This window comes from Cataglyphis hispanica, chromosome 7 (assembly GCF_021464435.1).
Source record: "Cataglyphis hispanica isolate Lineage 1 chromosome 7, ULB_Chis1_1.0, whole genome shotgun sequence".
NCBI classification, from domain to species: Eukaryota; Metazoa; Arthropoda; class Insecta; order Hymenoptera; family Formicidae; genus Cataglyphis; species Cataglyphis hispanica.
In genome coordinates this window covers 2823327-2845582 of record NC_065960.1, presented here as the reverse complement: position 1 = coordinate 2845582, position 22256 = coordinate 2823327, and the positions used below count along the sequence as shown (strand labels likewise).

At 30.1% G+C, this 22256-nt stretch overlaps 3 protein-coding genes across 10 annotated transcripts; 2 read left to right on the top strand and 1 right to left on the bottom strand.

Moving 5' to 3' along the window:
* The first annotated feature begins 37 nt into the window (after positions 1–37).
* LOC126851008 (oxidative stress-induced growth inhibitor 1-like) lies at positions 38–17163 on the top strand. 4 transcript variants are annotated; one of them, XR_007687621.1, is made up of 8 exons: positions 3634–3817; positions 10728–10855; positions 11314–11765; positions 11996–12249; positions 12330–12586; positions 12707–13108; positions 13684–14088; positions 17085–17163. XR_007687621.1 is itself a non-coding variant. In XM_050594521.1 (7 exons), exons 2-7 carry the CDS (start codon positions 10780–10782, stop codon positions 13962–13964), a joined length of 1722 nt encoding a protein of 573 aa, XP_050450478.1. In that variant the 5' UTR covers positions 38–476; positions 10728–10779; the 3' UTR covers positions 13965–15897. The 4 variants fall into 4 exon arrangements, 3 of the variants coding, with proteins under 3 accessions (XP_050450478.1, XP_050450479.1, XP_050450477.1); XM_050594521.1 differs by lacking the exons at positions 3634–3817; positions 17085–17163 and adding an exon at positions 38–476 and having other exon boundaries at positions 13684–15897; XM_050594522.1 differs by lacking the exon at positions 17085–17163 and having other exon boundaries at positions 3634–3812; positions 13684–15897.
* On the bottom strand, positions 16019–19241 carry LOC126851010 (syntaxin-16). The gene is made up of 5 exons (XM_050594528.1): positions 18038–19241; positions 17726–17944; positions 17352–17559; positions 16996–17252; positions 16019–16810 (listed from the first exon to the last, which is right to left on the bottom strand). The coding sequence occupies exons 1-5, from the start codon at positions 18116–18118 to the stop codon at positions 16601–16603; spliced, it is 975 nt and encodes a 324-aa protein (XP_050450485.1). The 5' UTR covers positions 18119–19241; the 3' UTR covers positions 16019–16600.
* Positions 17879–22218, top strand: LOC126851009 (probable phenylalanine--tRNA ligase, mitochondrial). Of its 5 annotated transcripts, none has more exons than XM_050594526.1 (5): positions 17879–18009; positions 20450–20561; positions 20637–21355; positions 21514–21806; positions 21900–22218. In XM_050594526.1, the coding sequence occupies exons 2-5, from the start codon at positions 20557–20559 to the stop codon at positions 22188–22190; spliced, it is 1308 nt and encodes a 435-aa protein (XP_050450483.1). In that variant the 5' UTR covers positions 17879–18009; positions 20450–20556; the 3' UTR covers positions 22191–22218. The 5 variants fall into 5 exon arrangements, with proteins under 5 accessions (XP_050450483.1, XP_050450481.1, XP_050450480.1 ...); XM_050594524.1 differs by lacking the exon at positions 17879–18009 and adding an exon at positions 19842–20158; XM_050594523.1 differs by lacking the exon at positions 17879–18009 and adding an exon at positions 19842–20158 and having other exon boundaries at positions 20263–20561.
* The last annotated feature ends 38 nt before the right edge of the window (positions 22219–22256 follow it).

The window sequence follows — 22256 nt, the reverse complement described above, 5'->3', positions numbered from 1 at the left end:
TCAAGCCGCATCGCCGCATCTAGTAGTATGTACATATCGGGGATGAGAGGCGCGTAATCCGCAGCGGAATAAAGGAAAATCGATGGCCGGGACGAGGTGTGTCGGCGACGACAGTCTCGGAATATAAACCCTCTCGTTGCTTCGAGTACAGAAACAACGTTGGTCGCGTGATTTCGCGAGAAGATTCAGAGAGATTATACTTTGATCTCTCAAACGGCCGAGTGCCGAGTCGCCGCTGCCGCCACCGCGTGAAGTTAATTGCGACCACGCGCGTTCACCAGGTGAATATTACAACCTTCGCCTCGCGAGTGATTGACTGTCCTTTATCATCATGATACGCGAAAACATCCCTCGGTTTGGCAATCGCACCGAAAATGTTTGCGGCACGAATGTCCAATGGAACTCCCGCGCGACGTATCGGATCAGAGTCTGCAATCCGGATTAGACGCGATGATGCGACATGCTGGACAGATCAGGTAATTCATCACAATGTTTTATAATAAATCTTTTAATATCATTAAGTATGATATTTCCATAGTGCTCAATAACTATGATATAACTTGCATAATTAATAATATATATACATATTAATAACATATTATTATTGGAGCAAGTAATATAATTATTAGCAATACAAATTAATATGAAACGAATGAGAATTTAAAGCTAAGATAATCCGATTTTTCTTGTTTTCGTAGCGATGAATCGATTCTCGTGTAATTCGATTCCACGAGAAATATGATATATACGATTTACTCGGATTTATTTCATCGCAGTTTTAAGTCTAAAATACTTAACAATATATTATGTAGATTATATTTCTAATTTTTTTTTTTCCTACCTGATATTTATTTTTTAGATAAAAAAAAGTAATAGAAAACATTCTTATAAATTACATCTTAATATTATATTTTTATATGTGTATACATATAAAGACATAAAGACATAATCAAATATCAAAGTCCATAATGCAATCAAGTGTGAATATTTTCTTGCGCATGTTATTTCAAATTTTTTGTTCATTTTTTATTGCCTGAAATGTATCATGGTCTTTTTTTTTTATAATTTTACATGTGCGTGATGATATTAACTAATAGACGTCAGAGTGAGCACGCGATATAATTATATCGCACACTATTTTAACAAGCAGTTATCACGTAAAATTATCAGTACGTAGCTAAAAAATAAATAAAAAATTAAACAGTATCTGTCTATATCTGTTTATGCGATATTTGTATATATAATATTTATTTCATTAAAGTTTTATTACATACATATCTCTCAGACTTCATTAAACATGTTATTTGCAATAAATTACGAATAAAAAGCGTCTGATGCATTAAAGAAAACTTAATTTAACGATAACAGAAAAATGCGAATCATCTACTAATGATAATTGCATGAATATTTTACTGCGCGCGCGTTTGAATGTATGATATATATGCGTAGTTATGTTCTAATTTTGGAATATAGACGGCTTTTCCACGACGGTCTAGTATTACATCACATAATTTTTCATAATATCTGAAAATAATTCATTAGTTACGACACGAGAACGATTTTGCTGTCGTAAGCATTATTTATATATTATGTGCAAAATGAACATATTTTATGTTTATTGCATAGTTAGCACAGAGTAAGTTAGACACAAATAGATCATAAGAAAAATATACTGAGTTACTAAATTGATCAATTAAATTTAGCAACTAAATAATGGTTGCTAGAAATTATACATGAAAAAAATATTTATTTTTATTTTTTATTTATAGCTCGCGTGAAATTAATATTTTTTTTTCAAGATATTTTTGTTAACGAATGATTGTTAAATTTCTATAGTGCTATCAATTTGTGTCGAATCATTTCCATTAATTCGGCTAGATATTATTTGTCTAAATTTTTTAGGTTCCTCGATCGACGTTATTTAGTGATCAATAATCGATATTAATGTCACATATTATATTTATCATGTAGATCGAGAATTATAATGGAATTATGGTTGCAATTTTGTTGTTCAAATACTTGGTCATTAAAATGGTAAACCGAAACTTTGCTCTATATTAAACGAAACATTATTAGTCATCACTTCAAAGTACATTTCCATTTGCGTTAGTTATGAAAATATGCTCGCTGCAACCGCAGTGATAATGACATACTCTTTCTCTCTTTCTCTTTCTTTAGACATTTTTTTCTAATTCCACAATTTGGTTAATTCGCTCGTTAATGCTAGAAGATATACTTAAACATTGTCCTAATTTGATAATCTTGCGATCGAATATATACTTGAAAACACGACGCGATAAAAATATTCCGACATTTGCCTGACTTCCGAAGAGAAGCGAAACTCATTGAATTTTATTATAATCTTTTCGAAATTTATATTATTGATGTGCAAAATAATATTTTTTTTTATTCCAATAACTTTGATTTACATTTATTTTATTTTTTATAAAATTGACGAATTTTGTTTACGCATGTATTTTATATATTATTTTCTATGATAGAATATAAAATTTTAATTCAATTTAAATTAATTGTAAAAAAATACTTTAAAAAATAATTGTTAAAGTTTATTGTTGTGTGAGGCTTAAAGAGGCTTACAATATAAAGGAATGTATTTGTTGGAAAAAAACCACATTCTTATCTCTCGTGTAAGATATCGTTTTTTGAATGTAAATAGTTAACGCACTCTCATTTATGAATTATTTTTCATCAAATCGCTTTAATAGGTCTTCAGTTCACAAATTTAATTACAAAGAAATTCAATATTGAAAATTAAAGTTATAGCTGAAGCACAACTTTCCCTCTAGGTTACAGAAAAAAAATGGGGCGCTGTGTAAGGGTGATGCTATTTAACTTTTAACACCGTGTGTCTCGACTATCTTTTTATCGATGTCGTATATGGGTAGCTTGGATCGATAAGGAACGACCGATACATACGTTATGTACAAAAGACATTCTCGATCTAACATTGTGTAACTTGACAGAAATGTGATTGTCTTTGCAGAAATACATCGCAATAAGTTCTTTTCCCTTACATCTCATTAAAATTGCTCGGTCGGCATCAATTAGAAGTAATAATAGCAGACCGCGGTCAAGATATTGAATACATTAACTCTCATATCTTAGTAAAACTATGTCTCAATGAAAAAGAAAACGAATTTTGTTTTACTATGTAGTATGCATTAATCATCCATTACTTCTAAATGATGTTTTATCATTAATAATTGTCAGGCAAAAATTAATTATGAAAGATAAAACATTTATTCTCACGTGTTGATGTTTTTATTTACATAATTATTTACTTGCCAGTATATTTCGTTAGATTTACAAAGAATGTAATTAATATAAATTATTATATAATAATATTTATATCTTTATAATAACTGCAAAAGAGATCATTTCCTTCCCTTTATCTCGTATTTCTACATTTTTCTAAGAAAACTCTGATTCTAAAATGTAGGAAACTAATTGTAGGAAAGGCATCGCAAAGGCATCGTAGCATGACGGTCGTTATCGAGAGAATTAATATCTCGCGGCTGAAACTACTTCATGAAATCGCCATTCATCGCGTGGCCTTCGGTTACGCGTCCGCTTCCGCGGAAAAAGCGATCGCGCGTGGTGTGCACGCTTTAGTACGACAGTACGACGCCGACCGTCGCCGGGTGAGGAGTAATTTCGTTTCGCGTTTCGTGCTCCGGAAATCATTGTTGATCGGCAAGGTTGCGCGTTCTTCGTTGATCGACCACGGTATCGAGCAGGAAAATCGGCGGATAGAACAGACAGAAGTGGAACACCCTTTTTGGAAGGAAAAAGTGTGGTAATCATATTTTTTCAAAGATTTTTTTGTTTTTTTTCTATTTTTTTTAAAGAGCTTTATATATGTACGATTTCCTTTGACATTCCCATGTGAAATCGGCTACATTGTGGATAGCAATTTGCTTGTTTTATCGATCCGCAATTATATCCATCTGAATATCGAAGAAGATATAAAGTGACAGTGTGATTGACGGTCGGAAAATAAAAAGAAAATGAGAAAAACGTGTTGCGCAAAACTTTCTAAGATCTACCTTGCGATTTGCAAATTGTATCACATGAATATCGAAATTTGTCGAATTTAATCTTAAAAAGTGTGATAGAAAAAAATCGAAATTTTACAAACTTGAAAATTTATTAAATATTAATTTTACATTTATGAGCAAAAAAAATTAAAAATTTTTTCTTTAATGGAATATTTTGGAAAATAATCTTATAATTTTTATAAATTTTTATTTAATTAAAAATTTTTTTTATACAGGTTTTTTACATTGCGCATTTATGTTACAAATTTACTTTTCCCTTTTAGGATTAATATCGTAATAGCAATAACTGCCGCTCCAGTAATTCGTTATTTGTTTATTTATGTCATATCGTGCAGACATTATTGTATAACAATATACAATATGATAGGTTGAAGAATATCCTTAGGATAGATCATCATTAAAAAATTCATTTCCGATAGATTCAGAGAAATTCCGTACTTGCAACGTAATTTTGATCACGTGCGTTTTTCAATATAACATAGGTGACGTAATTGTCAGTGCACTGAACAGAGCACGCGATAACATTTAATTCATCAATTATCTATCTAAGAATTTTTTTAGAGTGGGAAAATTTCCATATTTTGTGAAGCGGATGCGCTTATCTGGCTATAAAGAAAACTGAGAATTAATGTAATCAATATAATTAAATTTTTAATCGTACATCTGACATCTATTGACAAGATATTTCAATATTAACATTAAATATTCGATCTTTGTCACATAATCATATACATCATGATGTATTCTTTTTTTTGGAATTTGCAAAAATTGCGGAATTGCATCTGATCGTTATTTTATCTTCATAAGATTTCATTACAAAAGCCAATGACCGATGGGTATAAATTTATCACCTAGACAGTATAATTTAATTGCGCGCGTATTTTAGTCGTCAAGATTGGCGAATATTCGGTGATAAAGATGCGGTTCGCATAAGATCTTCATCAAAAAATTAACTGTAAATACTTTCAATATGAATATTTACAATTTTTTTATTTATATTAAAACTCTTTTTTTATACTTTGTATTAAATTGCATTAGTCTTTACAAAATTATGATTGCATATATATTCTGTATTTTTAGATGCGGGAACAAACGGTGACTTGCAAGAAAGAATCAATCTCAATTCGAGATTTATCGGATTTGTTTGTTACGCAATAATATTATCAAATTATTGAAACTTTCTTTGAATTCATTTTTTAATGCATTTTGATTTATGTTTGTGTTAAGTATACGCAGTCTTAAATATTTCGGAGTACTTATAAATAACAATCGAATGGCATAAGGCATAATTTAATAAGAGCAAGACATTGTCTAGAATAAAAAAAAAATGAGGACCAATTTTCCAAGTATTGTAAAAAAATCTTTTAAATATATGATATATATATGATATATATCGTATTAATATATGATATATAATATTATATTTGACATCTATAAAATAAAACAAATAAATTTTTAATAATTATTATTTTATCATTTATCGCGAGACTATTGAAATTAACTAAATCTTTTCAAGTTGATAAGTCAGAAATAATCAAAAACAGATAGACATACGATATAAAAGAGATAATGAAGATAACAATCTGCATCTTTTCAACTGAAGTACGAATTTTAATAATATATTCACAATACGGCGAGACACGAGTATTTTACGAATTACGCTGAATCATTGCGAAATTATAACGACATAATAAAACTTGTATGCTGTAAAAGACGGACACGTTATATAACTATCGATCTCTGTAGCAAAAGCGCAACTGCATATGCTGCGCAAATTTATGCAAAGTATGTATTATTTACTATTGTTTAAAATTCGAAATGATATCTTTGGAATTTGCACGTGTAAAGAAAGATTGAATAACTTTTCTGCTCTCCGAGAAAAAGATTCATAAAATACATAAAATGGAAAATAGTATGGAACTCGAGAAGTGAATTTGTACAAATTTAATATCAGATGGATCAAACGAGGAAATCTAATGAACAAAATCTTTTTCTGCATTTTATGAATTGAAAAATACCGATTTACTAGATAAAATTACAATTTAACACAATTTTTGATATATATTATATTATTATATATTACGAAATTAATATGGAGATTATTGATCAATGCGCGATTCATTGATCGCCGGCTAATATTTAAACGCGAATAGCAAATATTATAATTATGTACAAAAATAGCGTAGACGTCATAGAGTCACATTTATATATATTAATATTGGGTTAATGAATGTAATAACATCACGTATAACATCACGATTATATAGCGCGAACGAAATTGTGAAAATTAACCCGTAATAACGCGGGTTAAATGAGATAATTGATGCGTAAAATAAGAGCCGTCGGTTCCCTTAGGTCATTTTTAGCGAACCGTTAAAATTGATTACAATTGATAATATTCGTCTACAACGCAATTCATAGATATCGACATAACCAGGTTTTTCACGATGCATCACGCGATATCAATCACGTTATTTCAGAAATACTGGTGCATTTGCATTTATTCATATATTTTTTCTTTTTTGTAATAAATATCATGCTATCATCGTCGACGATCGCGAAAAAACATTTTTCACCGACTTACGTTATTTATGTTTACATATATTTAAATTACAAATGAATTAAACAATTAAAAAAATCAAAGAAGAATTTTAATTTCCAATCATTTTTCCACGGCTCGGACAGTCTATACAAAGTTTTTTTTTTATACATCTGAAAATTATTTAAAAGGTTGCAATAAAATAAATAATTGCATTTAAAACTAACTTCACATTCAAAAGCATTGTAAATCTTGTTTTTTTCTATTCCGAGTATTGTTCATTGCACAAGATAAGAAAGATACGATCAAATTACATATCATCTGTGAAACGTCATCCAAAATAGATGAATAAAATTCTGCGAAATTATCCGAGTTGACGGCAGTTCTAAGATTATCATTCTGAAGACGATGGTCAAAAGTTGAAACTGGCGAAATATAGTTCGTGACTGACTTACCCAAGTTAAACCGCTGGACTTCAGGATGTATTCTTTCATTTGTTCTCTTTGGAATTCAAGGCATATGCGAGAAAAGAAGAAAGAGCAAGAGAGTCCGATAAAAACAAGAAAAAGATGGTGCAACAGACCGGTATACGCTGCGTGATATATTACTTTAGAGATAAAGATATACGACTTTAGAGATAAAGTGTATTCTAGCTTATATTTGGATATATGTGTAAGGAAAAATTCAATTTTCCATAAACTTATCGCACACAGAATACTTAGTAATCTCTAATGTGCTTGTCTTTCTCATTCGCGCTACAGAGCTAATGTAAATATAAATAAATATTGCAAAACATAAAGATTGATATTTGACATAGTATAAACAAAAGGTAAAGATTGATATTTGATATGATACAAACGAAGGTTCACCTGCTTATCTCGTGTTAAAGTTGACAACTCATCGATTGATCAGTTAAACATTTCGTGTTTGTCTTAACCGAATTCTATTCATCATACGTTTCAAATCCTCCTACTGCGAATAATCTTCGATTAAGAATAGAAGATACTGTGCGAAACATCGATATTGTTAGAATTGGGCTACAAAATATAAATATATGTATTTATAAACGTATCTGTAACATCGAGAAGATACGTGGATCGCGCTTGTTGCATTACAAAATCGTATATAATTGTATGTTATATAATGTCAGACATAATAAATTTACTGATTTTTAGCTGCGCGTGTATCTTTAATACTGTATATTGCCTTTTTACGATAACGCATGGTCCAATATTTATACAGCTTTTAATGTATATAGAAACGATATGTGATATCACAAAATTAAAAACGTAGATAAAATATTAAACATAACTAAAGTTTTATTTAGATATTAGAAATGCATCCCTATTGAATTAATTGCGGATTGATTTATATTCGAGTTCTAGTTTTCAAAACATTTATCAGATGTAAGATACGATGCATAAATATTTATATAATATAGATACAACATTGGGAGAAATAATTGAAACTTTAACTATTTTATAGAGATTCATATAAAGGTAGATTCTTTATAAATATAACATCGTGTGCACAAACTAGATATATATATATCGAGCATATATATATATCGAGCAAATTGTGACCAGTTGATCTCAACATGAAAAGACATCGTTTTGTATTTATATATATCTCACAAAAAGAGGCAGTCAGATATGTTATCGACTTAGTCAGCGATTGTTAATATAATACATAGCTTTCTTACATATTTCACCATTTTAACGGACTTTGAACGAGTTTTTTCTTTATTCTATTTCATTTTTTTTAACACATTTTCGATACTCTTAAGTAATAAATTAAAATGACAAACGCGAGAAAAAAAATTGTGAAAAATGTGTCTATTAAAAAAAAATTACATCTTTACTTTTGCGTCGCATACTATGATAACTTCTTTACTTATTCAATTTAATGAGATAATAACTACTCCATTATCAAAAATTGACATATATTAGATATCCAATTCTTTTGTGAATATTCTGGAAATGAAATTCTCACAAATGAGATAATACATAATTCTACTAATGTTCATTCAGATGATAAGAGAGATAACGATAATAATTTCTTTAATATTTTTTTTTATAATACTGTTTCTCGTATATATATTGTAAATTACATTGTCAATGTTCATTGATCTCCAGCTGTATCTCCACGTGGGATACAACAAACGATAAAATTGCTATCATTTCTACCTTGATGATATGCAAGAGTATGTAAATCGATCGCGAATGTTTGTACACGCTATGAATAATGGCTCATTGTCACCTAAGAAAATCCCTTACACTTAGTGTCAACTATATCGATCGATATCGATAGCACGCAATAATCAAGTCTTTGAGTTCTCCATATTTTTCTGAAAAATTTGATGGAAGTTTCCGTGATTCTTTCCCCCAATGGAATATGCACGTGAATCTGATAAATAAAAACAACAATGTTTTCTGCTGTCGTATATTCTTCATTTCTGTCATATATGTATACACTATTTCACTTTCATTTCTCACAATCTTTTTCTTACATCATCTCTCAAAAAGTTTTTTGATAAAAAAATTTATTTCAATAGTTCTAAGCTGTTTTTCGCGTAAAAATTTATTTAACAATACGATAATCTTACGGTAAAATCTATGTTGGATCATTGTCAATTCTTGTCTCGGTCGACGATCTTCACGAATACGTGATGCTGCTCTATTCTTAACCCATAAGCGTCATAATGAAAGTGGATCATGGTAGTACATGGTACAAATTAACGAGACGTTCCCTTCGTTTATTTGTGGAGCAGGTTATCTCGAGCAGAAGCGACAGGTAATGACGGGAATAAAATATGCACATAAATGGATCTTGATCGTATATATATATATATAATGTATATAGATCCTATTAACTACGCTCTTTTCAACAACGCTTTCTATATTGTCATACAGTGAATTGTCTGCAAATGTGCACGAATAAAAATTTAATTTTTCCTATATTTATTCTTTATTTTTTCAGTACATTATATTTATTATTCTTATTTTTAATATATTTTTATATCTATCCATTTTTATTTTTATTTGCTAATTTTTTTAATTTATTTTTTAGTATACCTTTATATTATACCCTTTTTTTTTAAACTCTTTATCGGGTAACCAGAATATTTTTAATGCTCGATCGGCGTAGAAGGTGTGCCGATTTATATCATCATAATTGTTCGGTGGACCGGTTAAACGTTAGAGAATAGGAAACACGCCGAGCGAAGGTCGTTTGCGAAAACGAAGGTCGCTTGCGAAAACGAAGATTAAGACTTTTACTTTATGACTTGATCGTTTATCTTTGAAATGTTTGAGATCTCATATTCTCGATGACCCGTAATAACATGAGACGCGATCGATACGTTCGAGACGATTCATAAATTCCTCATTATGACGTAACGATATTTTTATATCAATCACAGCGGGGATATTTCTGATCATCATTTATTACGACAATACATTTATAAACCGCAACGTCATTAAAAAAAAGAATGGTCTCGAGTTATCTTATCAATTTTTTTTACACGCAGTACAACAGATTATTGCGCAACATATCTCATAACATTCATATATATCTTTTTCAATTATTAACACAATTGAAAATGTATATATACGTATATAATACAACTTATACGTAATTGAGAAAAGTAATTGAGAAAAGATTTGATTATGATTCATGGATTCGTGACTTACTACTTTGAAAGGATTACTGCAAATATTTTTTTTATATTACATTGCATACTTTATTTGTAATATTTATTGTTTTATCATTAATTTATTGTAATATGGGAGTCATTATAAAAATATCATATGTTTTTTTTATTATATACTTTATTATATATGTATGCAAAATTGTGCGAGATTATCTATGTGCGAGAAAAATAATCGACGCCGCCATAACGATAAGCGTCTCTCTTGTTACTTACAAGAATGATAAATGTTGAAATTTCTGTCGCAATTACAGATTAGTTGCGGTGTCAAGGAAAATGCTAGACTCGACTATCTCATTACTCTGCAATTTTGTGCTGATGTGCTATTAAAATGCCATGCATCCAATATTATGCAATTATGTTCGTAACAAAATAATCTTCGTTCTGTAACTCTTTGCAGCACTCGAGTAGACCGACGAGTGTGAATCGCTGCGAATCCGTTTACATCGGAGATGCAAGAAAGAAGAAAAATGCAGAACGGATTTAAGATTGACGATGATGTCATTTATAAAGATGTTGTAATCATAGGTAAATTTATGAAATATCTTAAAATCTTGTTTTTTTTTGTGACACAATGGATGATTTAACGGTTTGATTAATAAAAGCATTACAAAAATAGCAATGGAATAAGAAATATATTTTTCTAGAATATCACTTCTTATATCTTGATTTTTTGTAGATTGAGCGAAAAAACAGAAAATTCTTTAATTTTTAAACATTTTGACAATTTTTTAATATACATGTCTTTATATGCAATTTGATGTTAGATTTGATGTTAGATCAATGAATTTTTTGTCTCTATCGCCGATGTTTAAAATTAATATTCACTGTGAAATTCTTTATTGTAAGATTGACAGCGCGTAAACTCATGAATTCATGAAATAAGTAAAGAAGATATCTTTGAAATGTAAATCGATTAAAACAATTTGCTAGGCTTTTTGCTAGGAAAGAGCATACGATTTTACACGATCTTTTTGGATTCTCAGGAAACGGACCCAGTGGAATATGCCTATCATATATGCTTGCGGGCAATTGGCCTTACTATACTGGCAAACCTCATCCTAGTGATGATATGCTGACGGCGCGACTGCAGTTCTGCATGACAAATACCGGCAGCGAGGACTATGGCGACGCGCATTCGGATGATGCGATCGTCAACAATCGACATCAATGCGGCAAGTCTGGCGTCGGCAGAATACAGGGAGGCAGTCTGGCGCGCAGCACACGTTGCAAACTCGAGTGCCTGTCATCTGGCATCGAAGGCAGGGGCGGTGGCCGACCGTTGGCCCTTCTTATGGATCATCTGCAGCATCCATGCGTCGATGCCGGCCTCGATGTGCCCTCGCTTCTCGATTGGCGATCCGCCGATGAATATCCCGAACACAAAATCGTGGATCACGTTGTCCTTGGCAAGGGCCAACCCGGTGGCTCCTGGCAGGTATGTGCTATCAAATATGACATTGCTTTTTACATATAAGAAGACAAAGATTTTTTCCTGCGCGAAGTAAAATATAAATAAATCAAGATTTATTTATATTTTATTGATAGATAAGAATTTTACTTGATAGATAAAAAATGATAAAACTAAAAATATAATTAAGTTCAAGCAATATCTTTAGCTTTATTCTTAGTATACTTATTTAGTTTCTTTAACATAATTATTTCTAGTTTATGGACCCTAATGTGCTGACTCTCAGTCTGAGCCGATGGATGTCTCTTCCCGATTTGGATTTGAGACACTGGGAGAAACTTGTTGAGGCTGAACAATTACAAGAGTCGGTTTTAACCACGGCGAGTGATGTATATACACGGCCAGAAAAATTAAGTGTTTGCAAGGCGTCCAGCCGGATTTCCGTAGGCACCGTAGCTGCTTATTATAAGGACTACGTGCGCAGAAAAGGCTTGAAACAATATTTTCGATGGTGCGTATTTAAAGTATTTGTAAGACGAAATCATTATTATGTGACGTTATGAAATTTCACGAAAACGATCCGCGTTGTAGCGGGACTACAGTTACTTCAGTAAGATCGGACTCGAACTCACCTGAGAGTGAGGGAGGATACAATTGGATCGTGGACGGATACGAGAATAAAAGCGGAAAACGATTTCGGTATCGGTGCAGAAGAGCGGTCCTCGCAACCGGCACGACCGATTTGTCTAACCATTTAGGCATTCCGGGAGAAGACACGCATCCTGACTGGGTGACGCATGATCTCAACGATCTTGAGACACGATTGGGACGTTTGGTCAATGAACGTGGTATGTAATCAATGATTATAGATTATTCTTCTTTTCACGATTATTATAATCGATTTATTTATCCGCGAATTGTATAATTCATTTTTGATTTGTTGTCATTTGAAAAATTATTAATCATAGGTTCAACTGACGAGCAGATGCAACCGGTGTTAGTAATTGGAGCTGGTCTTAGTGCAGCTGATGCAATTATGGCGGCACGTTTTCGAGGAATACCTGTACTGCATGCGTTCCGCAATTCATCGAGCGAATGGGGCAAAGAAACTGCCGAGAGAATAACTACTAGTTACGATCGATTGCAATGGCTGCCGAATTCCATATATCCGGAATATCACAAGGTATACCAAATGATGGCTGACGGAGGTACAAATTATCCTCTATACAAATCTTTGCCGGGATATACGCTCGTCAGTCTCAGTGAGAATCGCGAGGACGAAAACATGAATATGAGAAGGACAGTTATTTTTTCCGCTCCGGATGGTCAACTACACACGTTCGAAGTATCTGTTGCGGCTATACTTATCGGTAAGCATATATAAAATATCCCATCAGAAACTGGACTCCTAATTATTTCTTTATTTCTGACAATATGGAAAAATATTATAAACGCAATTTAAATGGTTTTGAAGGGCGTATATAGTGCAAAGAAATTTTTTTGTCTAAAGTCATGTTTTTCAGAGTTTTCAGCGTTCTCATTACTTTTTTTAAAGGAAAAATCTTTTCTTGTATATCATAGTTAACATTAATATATATTGAACCATGACTAATGATATAACTTTGAAATGACTTTCAACTTCAAAATTTGGACTTAAAACATAAAATGCTAAATTACTTTTTATAATTGTTATTATAAATGATTATATAATTAATTATAAGTAAATCAAAAAACTTTCTAGATAAGAGTAAGAGATGAAATGGGGAAATTGTTGAAAACAATAATAGGCAGGGCGGAGAAAATTTATAGAAGGAAATGAGTAAAGGGATCATTTTCTCTACATGTTAGTAGAGCTATAGATTTAAAACTATCAATATAAGATATAATGTTACATTAATGAAAAGATTATGGTGTCCATAGGATATATTGAATAATTTCATTTTAGGATATAAACCAGATTTATCTTACTTGGAAGGTAACGGTGTAGGGTTGGGTAAGCTAGCGGATAAGCCGATTGATAGCAAGTCAAATCCGATTGAAATTGACGATTTCACATACGAGGTGATCAAGGCACCGATAAAGGGACTTTACGCCTTGGGACCTCTAACCGGTAACAACTTTGTTCGCTTTGTTTTGGGTGGTGCGCTTGGAATTCTTGCGCATATCTTGTGTACCACAACATCTGAGAAATCTGTTAGTCATTCATGCGAACCAATTGTGTCTTAGCAAAGTTGTTTTATATACAAGCATATTGAAATAATAGAATTGTGTAACTTCTACTGCTCAATTCGTGTGAATGCTGAAGAACTTAATTTACACACAGTTTTAAACATTTAGAAGATTAATTTAGGTAAATCGGTTTATATACAAATTATTAAAATTATTTTTGTATAATATTTTTTTGCATACATTAGTCCTTTGTAAGAAATTTAATTGATATTTAAATGTATCTATCATAACTATTTAATTGTTTCATCGAAATATCTCATAGCAGTCAAGATAAAGAACAAAGAGATCAATGTTTATTTGTTAGGATAGCATAAATATAAAAAAAGATAACAATTCAGATGCTATCTTAGATCTTGTTTTAGATTTACTTGCATTTCCCAACATTCCATTTGATAAGAGAATTATTTATAGAAGACAGTAACAACAATATAGTTTACATAATTCAACATTTATAATTGAAAATTATTATTGATAAATGTCATTTGAAAATTATTATTGACAAATGTCATTTGTCATGACCAACAAATCCATACACAGAGATAGCCTTTGTACAAATATGCGATTTTTCATAGAGTAAATAAAAATATAATCTGTATCATAATTAGTTTTATAAAAATTGGATAATATACAACGAAACTCTTGACATATATTCTTCCTGAATATGTTTAGGATTATTCTTTTAATAGATAATTAAAGATAAATTTTATAGAATTTAATAGATAAATTAAATATCTTTTTATGCACATCTACTTATATATATGTTACATGTATATGAATACTTTTAATCAATTTTATTTTTATGTGTGGAATTATATATTTAATGCAACAGTTTAATTGCTCTTATAAGAGTAATCAAATTGTTGTGTTAAACATATAAGTGCATTTCTACATTTTGCATTATTATTTTCTAACAATTTGTGAATGAGAACAAACTTTGTAAAGTGAATTCAGTAATTATTGTATATTAATTTTTACATAACATCTTTAATGTGATGTAACATGTCTCTCTTATTAATAAGCTGTGATTACTCTTTAGTATAATAGGCTAATGTCCTATTATTAATGTATCTTATACATCTTAGTAATATCACCTATTTAGTACAAAATATTATCATTATTGTTATTACTTAATATTATTTTTATCTCATCACTCATCTCATTACTTCTTATTTTTTATTACTTAATAGTGCTTATTTATACTTAATTTACATGCTTGTTATATGCAGTTTATATAGTTTTGTTTACGATATGTTTTGTTTACGGTATATATATGTTACATTAAGTTTATTTTATTTAAAGATATATATTAAAGAAAAAGAAAAACATTCTACTTCTTATATTCTTATTATAATTATTATATAGTTAATGATAAAATGCAGTATATATATTCTTTTTTCATATCAAAAAAACGTACAATGTATATAAACTCATATGACACATTATATGTACTGTAATAATAAGCCTAATATATTTAACATAACAATGTTACAACAAATTTGTAATTAGGAGCAAAACAAAGTTATAATGTACACAAAAAAAGTGAACATTGAGGAACTTATTGATTTATATAGCGTAGTAACATATGCGTAAAATTTTTAGAAATCTTATTGATACAAGAATTGTGTGTGATATACTGATTAGCTAAACAATAAGACAGGGAAATAAGACATATGTATAAATATAACGAAAATATTTATAATACACAATCTGTGATAGGAGGTGCAATGTTCAAAAAGTTGCAATGAAATAGAAAAAATTAAATAGAACAAATCTTGAGCGCATTATATTTAGTTATAAATACATATTTTTACACAGAAGATTTATATATATATATAAATCTATATATATATATATAAAGATTTGGTTCTGTTAAAAAAAAAAAAAAAAAATGCCCCTGTTCCTTAGAGAATTTGATAGAGTACCCGTTTATCCTTCAAAAAGGTTCCAACAGATTTTAAAATATCTATCCCTGATAATTTTCAAAAACATAATTTATAATATTTTATGTATGGGCCATCCTATATATATAAGAAGAATAAGTACCATATATATAACCAGTCATTTTTTTATTATCATGGAATGATCTTATTTAACAATTGTAGACATCTACACAATCTAGAACAGTTTACAATACAGATATAAAAAATCGTACTGCAGTATTTTCTATCGATATATCACATGTAAATAAAAATAATTTATGACTTTACACTATAAAAATATAGAGTTAAGTGTGAGGTAAATAAATTATTCTATTTATTATATAAGTTTCTACAATCATTTTTAACATGCATTGTAAAAATTAAAAATGGCTACTTAAAATAATGATACTGTTTTAAAATTGGTTTATACAAACGGGGATCAATATTAATTAAAATGATTAATATAATTTATAGTTAAATATTTCTAATAGATTAATTCGGAAATAAATAAAATAAACAAAGATCTGGCATAATTTTTGAATACGTTGTCTTTTTGTTGGTATAATATCTGAGAAAAGACTGCATATACTATCTTCATAAAATAACTTTCCATCATTACAACAGATTCTATAAAGTTAATTTTATGGAACACAATGATAAACACCAACAAATGTATCATCTATATTTTTACATTTATTTTAATTATAAATACTTCTATGTCTTAAATATGATAAACAGAAAGCTAAGCAATATAATAGCAGCCGCGAGAACAACGATGCAGTACAATTTTTTATTAGCCTTTTGATATGAGTCGGCTTTCTTTAATTGTTTATAACCCTCCTGTACTTGCACCTGCGTTTGCTCGATGTTATAATCAATCCGATCTAAAATAGTACCCTGATCCTCTACCATTATTGCAAGATCCTGCATAATAAAAACCCAGAATTTCATCCAAAACTTTATCAATATTGTTATCATTGACAATAAATGAAATAAATATCAAAAAAATATATTCTTCAAATGAAAAACTATATTTGCAATATATTTTGCTTATATATTAAAATTATTATCAATTATAAATATTTATAATGATCTTGTATATAATTTACCTTGAAAATGTGTTTTAAATCTGCTACACTTTGAACTATACTTCCAATCTGTTCTTCTCTTTCCAATGCTAATTTTATTCTATCTTCAGATTCCTCCAACTGCAATAAAACCGAATCCTGTCTTTGCTCATTTTTCTGCCAATAATCAGCAGTTGCCTCATTTGATTCTATCAACCAAGAATCGGTTGCTACATTATCTAAAAGAGACTGATCTTCCGCGAAGAACTGATTATTCCTCTCTTCTCTCGATTTCACCTCTGCAAGTATTTATTATAATTGAATATAATGCAAAAAAATATTGCAGTTTATTAAGATATTAAATATTCATTTTTATTAGCTATGCAAAGAGGACGTACGTGTCAAGTAATGATTCTGTGCTGATCTATATCGAAGACCTAATTCTTGTAAGGCAGTTGAAAGGGCCATTACTGCACTAGCAGCTAGCCGACGTTCAGCAGGCTTAGTTTCATGCCTGCCAGCTGACTTAATTGTTTGTACTTGTCTATAGCCATTAGAGAATGCACGTCCAATCTCTCGTGTCAATTGTTCCATTTGTCTTTCTTCCTATGTTTATAATGTTATACTTTATAAATTTTTGCATTACATAAGCGTTATACGAAAGAAACGAAAATTTTTCTCTTGATACATTTTTTTACAAGCCATGCCGATAGGTTTCTTCTAAATTCAACTATATTGTTTACAACTGACAATCCTGAGAATTCAAACAAACCTGAGACGTATCGTCCAAAGTAGGTCTGGTGAGCTGCTTGGACTGCAGCTCCACCAAGCTATCTATTTTCACACGTAATTTGTTCAAGATGTACTGTGTCTCTTCCAAGGCGTCCGCCCAGACAGGCGGTGCACTGCTATTCGCGCTCACGCCTTTTAACTCGACATTGTCGGATCCACCGGAGTCCGATTCCACCAGTGCCACTCGATCAGTAAGATTCTGGAAAAGTATATCGAATGATTCGTGTGAAAATTACAAAACGCAAACAGCACAATTTTGTACAGGTATTGAATAGGTTAAGTAAGTATATACTTGTTCGGCATAGATGTGCCTGGTCTGCAAGGCATTATTTCGCATCAGAACGAAAGGTTCCGTCAAATTTCTTGTAGCCATTCTTCAACAACAATTATTGTTCTCTATCGTAACACGCGCACTTACAAACACAGTCCCGTAACTATTACATCGCGAGCCGCGTCTGCAGCGCACTAGATCAGCTGTCATCTTAAAACAGCTGATCAGCAGTCCTACTCTTTTCGTCTCTTTTTACTTTTCTGTATGTTCCCAGAGTGCTTGGTAGTACTGAAAAATCATTCATATTCATATACGTATACTCTCATTCATATTATATTGCCAGTTAAAACGAAATAGAGTTATTATTCTGCACTTTTTGTATTAAAATAATATGAAAGTATAATTGTAAATATAATTGTTCGGAAGAGAGAATGAAAAAAGAGGGTGTATAGTTAAATAGAAATTTTACATAGGATGCCAGAAATACTTTTCCATATAAATGTTATATATAGGTACACATTTTTTAATACAGAATATGTCTAAAGGGAAACATTTCTGACACCTAGTATGCACATGGAATGTAAAATTCAATATATTTTTATTGTTTGATTTAACACATTGTATTATTTTTAAGGTATTTTTCAAGATATTTTATGTATATGAAAAATATCTCTCCTAATAATTTTTTTTACAGAAATAATTTTCATATGATCTTGTTCGATTATTTGTAATACACAAAAGTCAATTGTTAAATTATCAATCTTGTGGAATACCCAGATTCATGTAGTATGAACAGTATTAACAAAATTATTTAATTTCTTAACAATTTGAAGAAATATATTTACAATATATAATTTTATACATACATATATAAATAGAAAAACATTTCAGCATATGTAACATAGTGATGAAAAATGAAGTGTCTTTACATAAATAATTACAGAATTTGTTTTATGAAGACATGAATAAGTAATCACAGAGTTCTCCTTCATAATTAAATAACTAATTATTATTACATCTCTTTAACCATGAATGTAATTTTAAGCAAATTTTGCATAAAGATGTTCATTGACACGATGATATTGAATTAAGAATGTGCTGTACTTGAGAAATTTCGAATTTGAAAATTTGAAGTTATGTGACTTAAAACACTCCCTCTTTACAAATTTTAATGAGATGTATGTATCTATAGTACAGTTTTAAGTAGTAAAATTATTTTATATTCTAAGTCGCTGTATCACGTAACTTGTTTTTTGTTTCAATAACTAATGGCCTAGTATTGTAAAGACTGCCTAGTATGACCTGTCTCTTGATCATATCCAGTGTCTCTTGTCCTTTTGTGTAACATTGTTTAATTTGTTCCTTGTCAGTTAACATTTTGCTCTCCTTGAATTCATGACGTATCTTTCGTAGAGTGTACATTCTGAAAAGTAGAATTACTAAATAAATAATTTATATTTGTATACATATTGTTACATCATATAAATTTGCATGATAAATGTTTCATAAGATTCATATCGCATTTATTTGAAAAAACAATTATTCTCTCTATATTCTTAACCTAAATTTACATAGCTGCAATAATATATTTTCATAGATTCTTGAAACAGAACTGAATTATATCTTTTTCTCAAAAACATTATTTAAAAAAATGTAAAAAAAGCATTATTCACATTCTTCAATATTTAATAGATTTAATATAAAAATTATCGAGTAACAATAGTATATGTAATTAATATATTACCTGTAATTATATGAGCTCCATTTTTTGCTTTCTCGAATTAAATTTCGATAAAGGTTCAAAATCGCACTTCGACTAGGAATCATTATTTATAAAACACAATATCTATACTTTGAACTAATTTAAATAGAACTCCAGCAAACCATGCAATCTGACACAAATTTGCTGCGGCTATAAGCTGTAAGTGTAAAGCGAGGAGCACACACTTTTGCATAAGCGCATAAGCATAAACATAAAGAAATTGATTGGTTCACAAATGTATGCATAAGAAAATGAACCAATAAATTTCCTTATACTTATGGTTATGCGCTTATGCAAAAGTGTGTGTTCCCCGCTTAAGGTGTAAGCTGGACGTGGTTATGTTATATCGAGGCATCGATGTGCAGTTTGATAATTCTGATGTATTTATAATATCTAGGATAAGTTGTACTTTCTCGCTAATATCATTAATAAAATATTATTCGAAATATCAGCATATAATAAAATGAAATTTGCTTGATTACAGGTTCTATCTGTTTTAATTGTGTTTTATATAATATCGAATATCCGGCACTTTTTTATATAACCTCTGCATATTTTATTTATATATAATAGTGATTTGAATCTTTAGTTAAATTTTGAATTAACTTTTTGTTGATATGATGTGAATATATAGTAGTGTATGAAAATTAGTGAAAATCTATCCTTTGCAGTACAGAATGTACATAATTTTATATTGAAACAACAATATCAAGATATTAATGTGAATTGATACATGTAACACATATTTTCTTATGAAAATAAATTAATCAATTCAATAATGTGGTATGTAATATGATGTTATGTTTGAGCATATTTCATTCATCTATAACTAATATTTAAAATATATTCTTTTATTAGGTGTTATTTTTGCAAGAAAATACTTGTAAACAATGTTAATACAATCTGTAGAAGAACATCTACTGTTGCAAGTGTTGACAAAAACGCCAATGAACTTGTACTTTTGGGTCGAAAATATGTGACAGATGATTGGACAAATGTCACACCGAGCATTATAGCTAAATTAGAAAGAAACTTGCATGTTAAACAATATCATCCACTGTCACTCTTACGTCAGCGCATTGTAAACTATTTTTATGGACAGTTTCGCGGTAAGAGCGGAACACCGTCCTTTAGTATATATGACAATATATGTCCTATAGTGACAGTTGCTCAAAATTTTGACTCTCTTCTCGTACCGAAAGATCATCCAAGTAGGAAGAAAACTGATTGTTATTTCATAAATCAAGACACATTGCTGAGAGCGCACATGACTGCGCATCAAGCGGAATTAATTTCGATGGGATTGAATAATTTTCTTGTCATTGGAGACGTATACAGACGTGATGAAATTGATAGTACGCATTATCCAGTTTTTCACCAGATTGATGCAGTCAGATTGCGTACATCGGAAGAAATATTTTGCAACATGAACAATTCTGAAAGTGTCAAACTATTTGAGCATAGAGGAATAGAAAATGCTGAGAAGCAGGGTTGTCATACCTTAGAAGTGGTGAAAATAATGGAGCAGGAATTAAAAAATACCTTAGTTAGCTTAGCACAAATTATATTTGGCAAAGGTATTTATTTAATATTTCTGAACAGTATACAGATATACAGACAAGAGACAATATACACACATCTACTTAATTTTCAAATTAAAAATTGATACTTCTTTGCCATTACAATAAAAATAAGAGACTTGAAATTGAGATTTAAAAATATTTTTTATTAATAGAGGTGCGATGCCGATGGGTTGATCAATACTTTCCATTCACCCATCCATCATGGGAATTGGAAGTATTCTATAATGACAAATGGCTCGAAATATTAGGCTGTGGCATTATGCGCCAAGAGATTCTCCAAAAATCCGGTGCTGTAGATCGAATCGGATGGGCATTTGGTCTTGGTTTGGAACGTTTGGCCATGTGCTTGTATAATATTCCTGATATAAGATTATTTTGGAGTAATGATGCAGGTTTCTTGAATCAGTTTAAAGTAGACAATCCAAATGCACATATACAATACAAGGTAAAATAAATATTTAAGGAATATCTCGAATATTGTGGTGTATTATATCCATACTTTAAATAACTTATATGAATATGCAATTTTTTTTTATAGCCTATCAGCATATATCCTCCTTGTACAAACGATATAAGCTTCTGGTTACCACAAGATAGAAGTTACTCTTCCCAAGATTTCTATGACATAGTTAGAGAAATAGGTGGTGATGTCATTGAACAAATTTTACTGAAAGATGAATTCACCCATCCAAAGACTAAAAAGACTTCACATTGTTACACTATAGTATACAGACACATGGAACGTACTTTAACTCATAAGCAAGTCAATAAGATTCATGAGCAAATAGCAAAAACAGTAAATGATAAACTTAATGTAATTGTTAGATAAAGTTAAGAATAAATTTTTCCTAACAGAATAGTTTTTGTATTTAGAGGATGAACTCTTAATAATTTA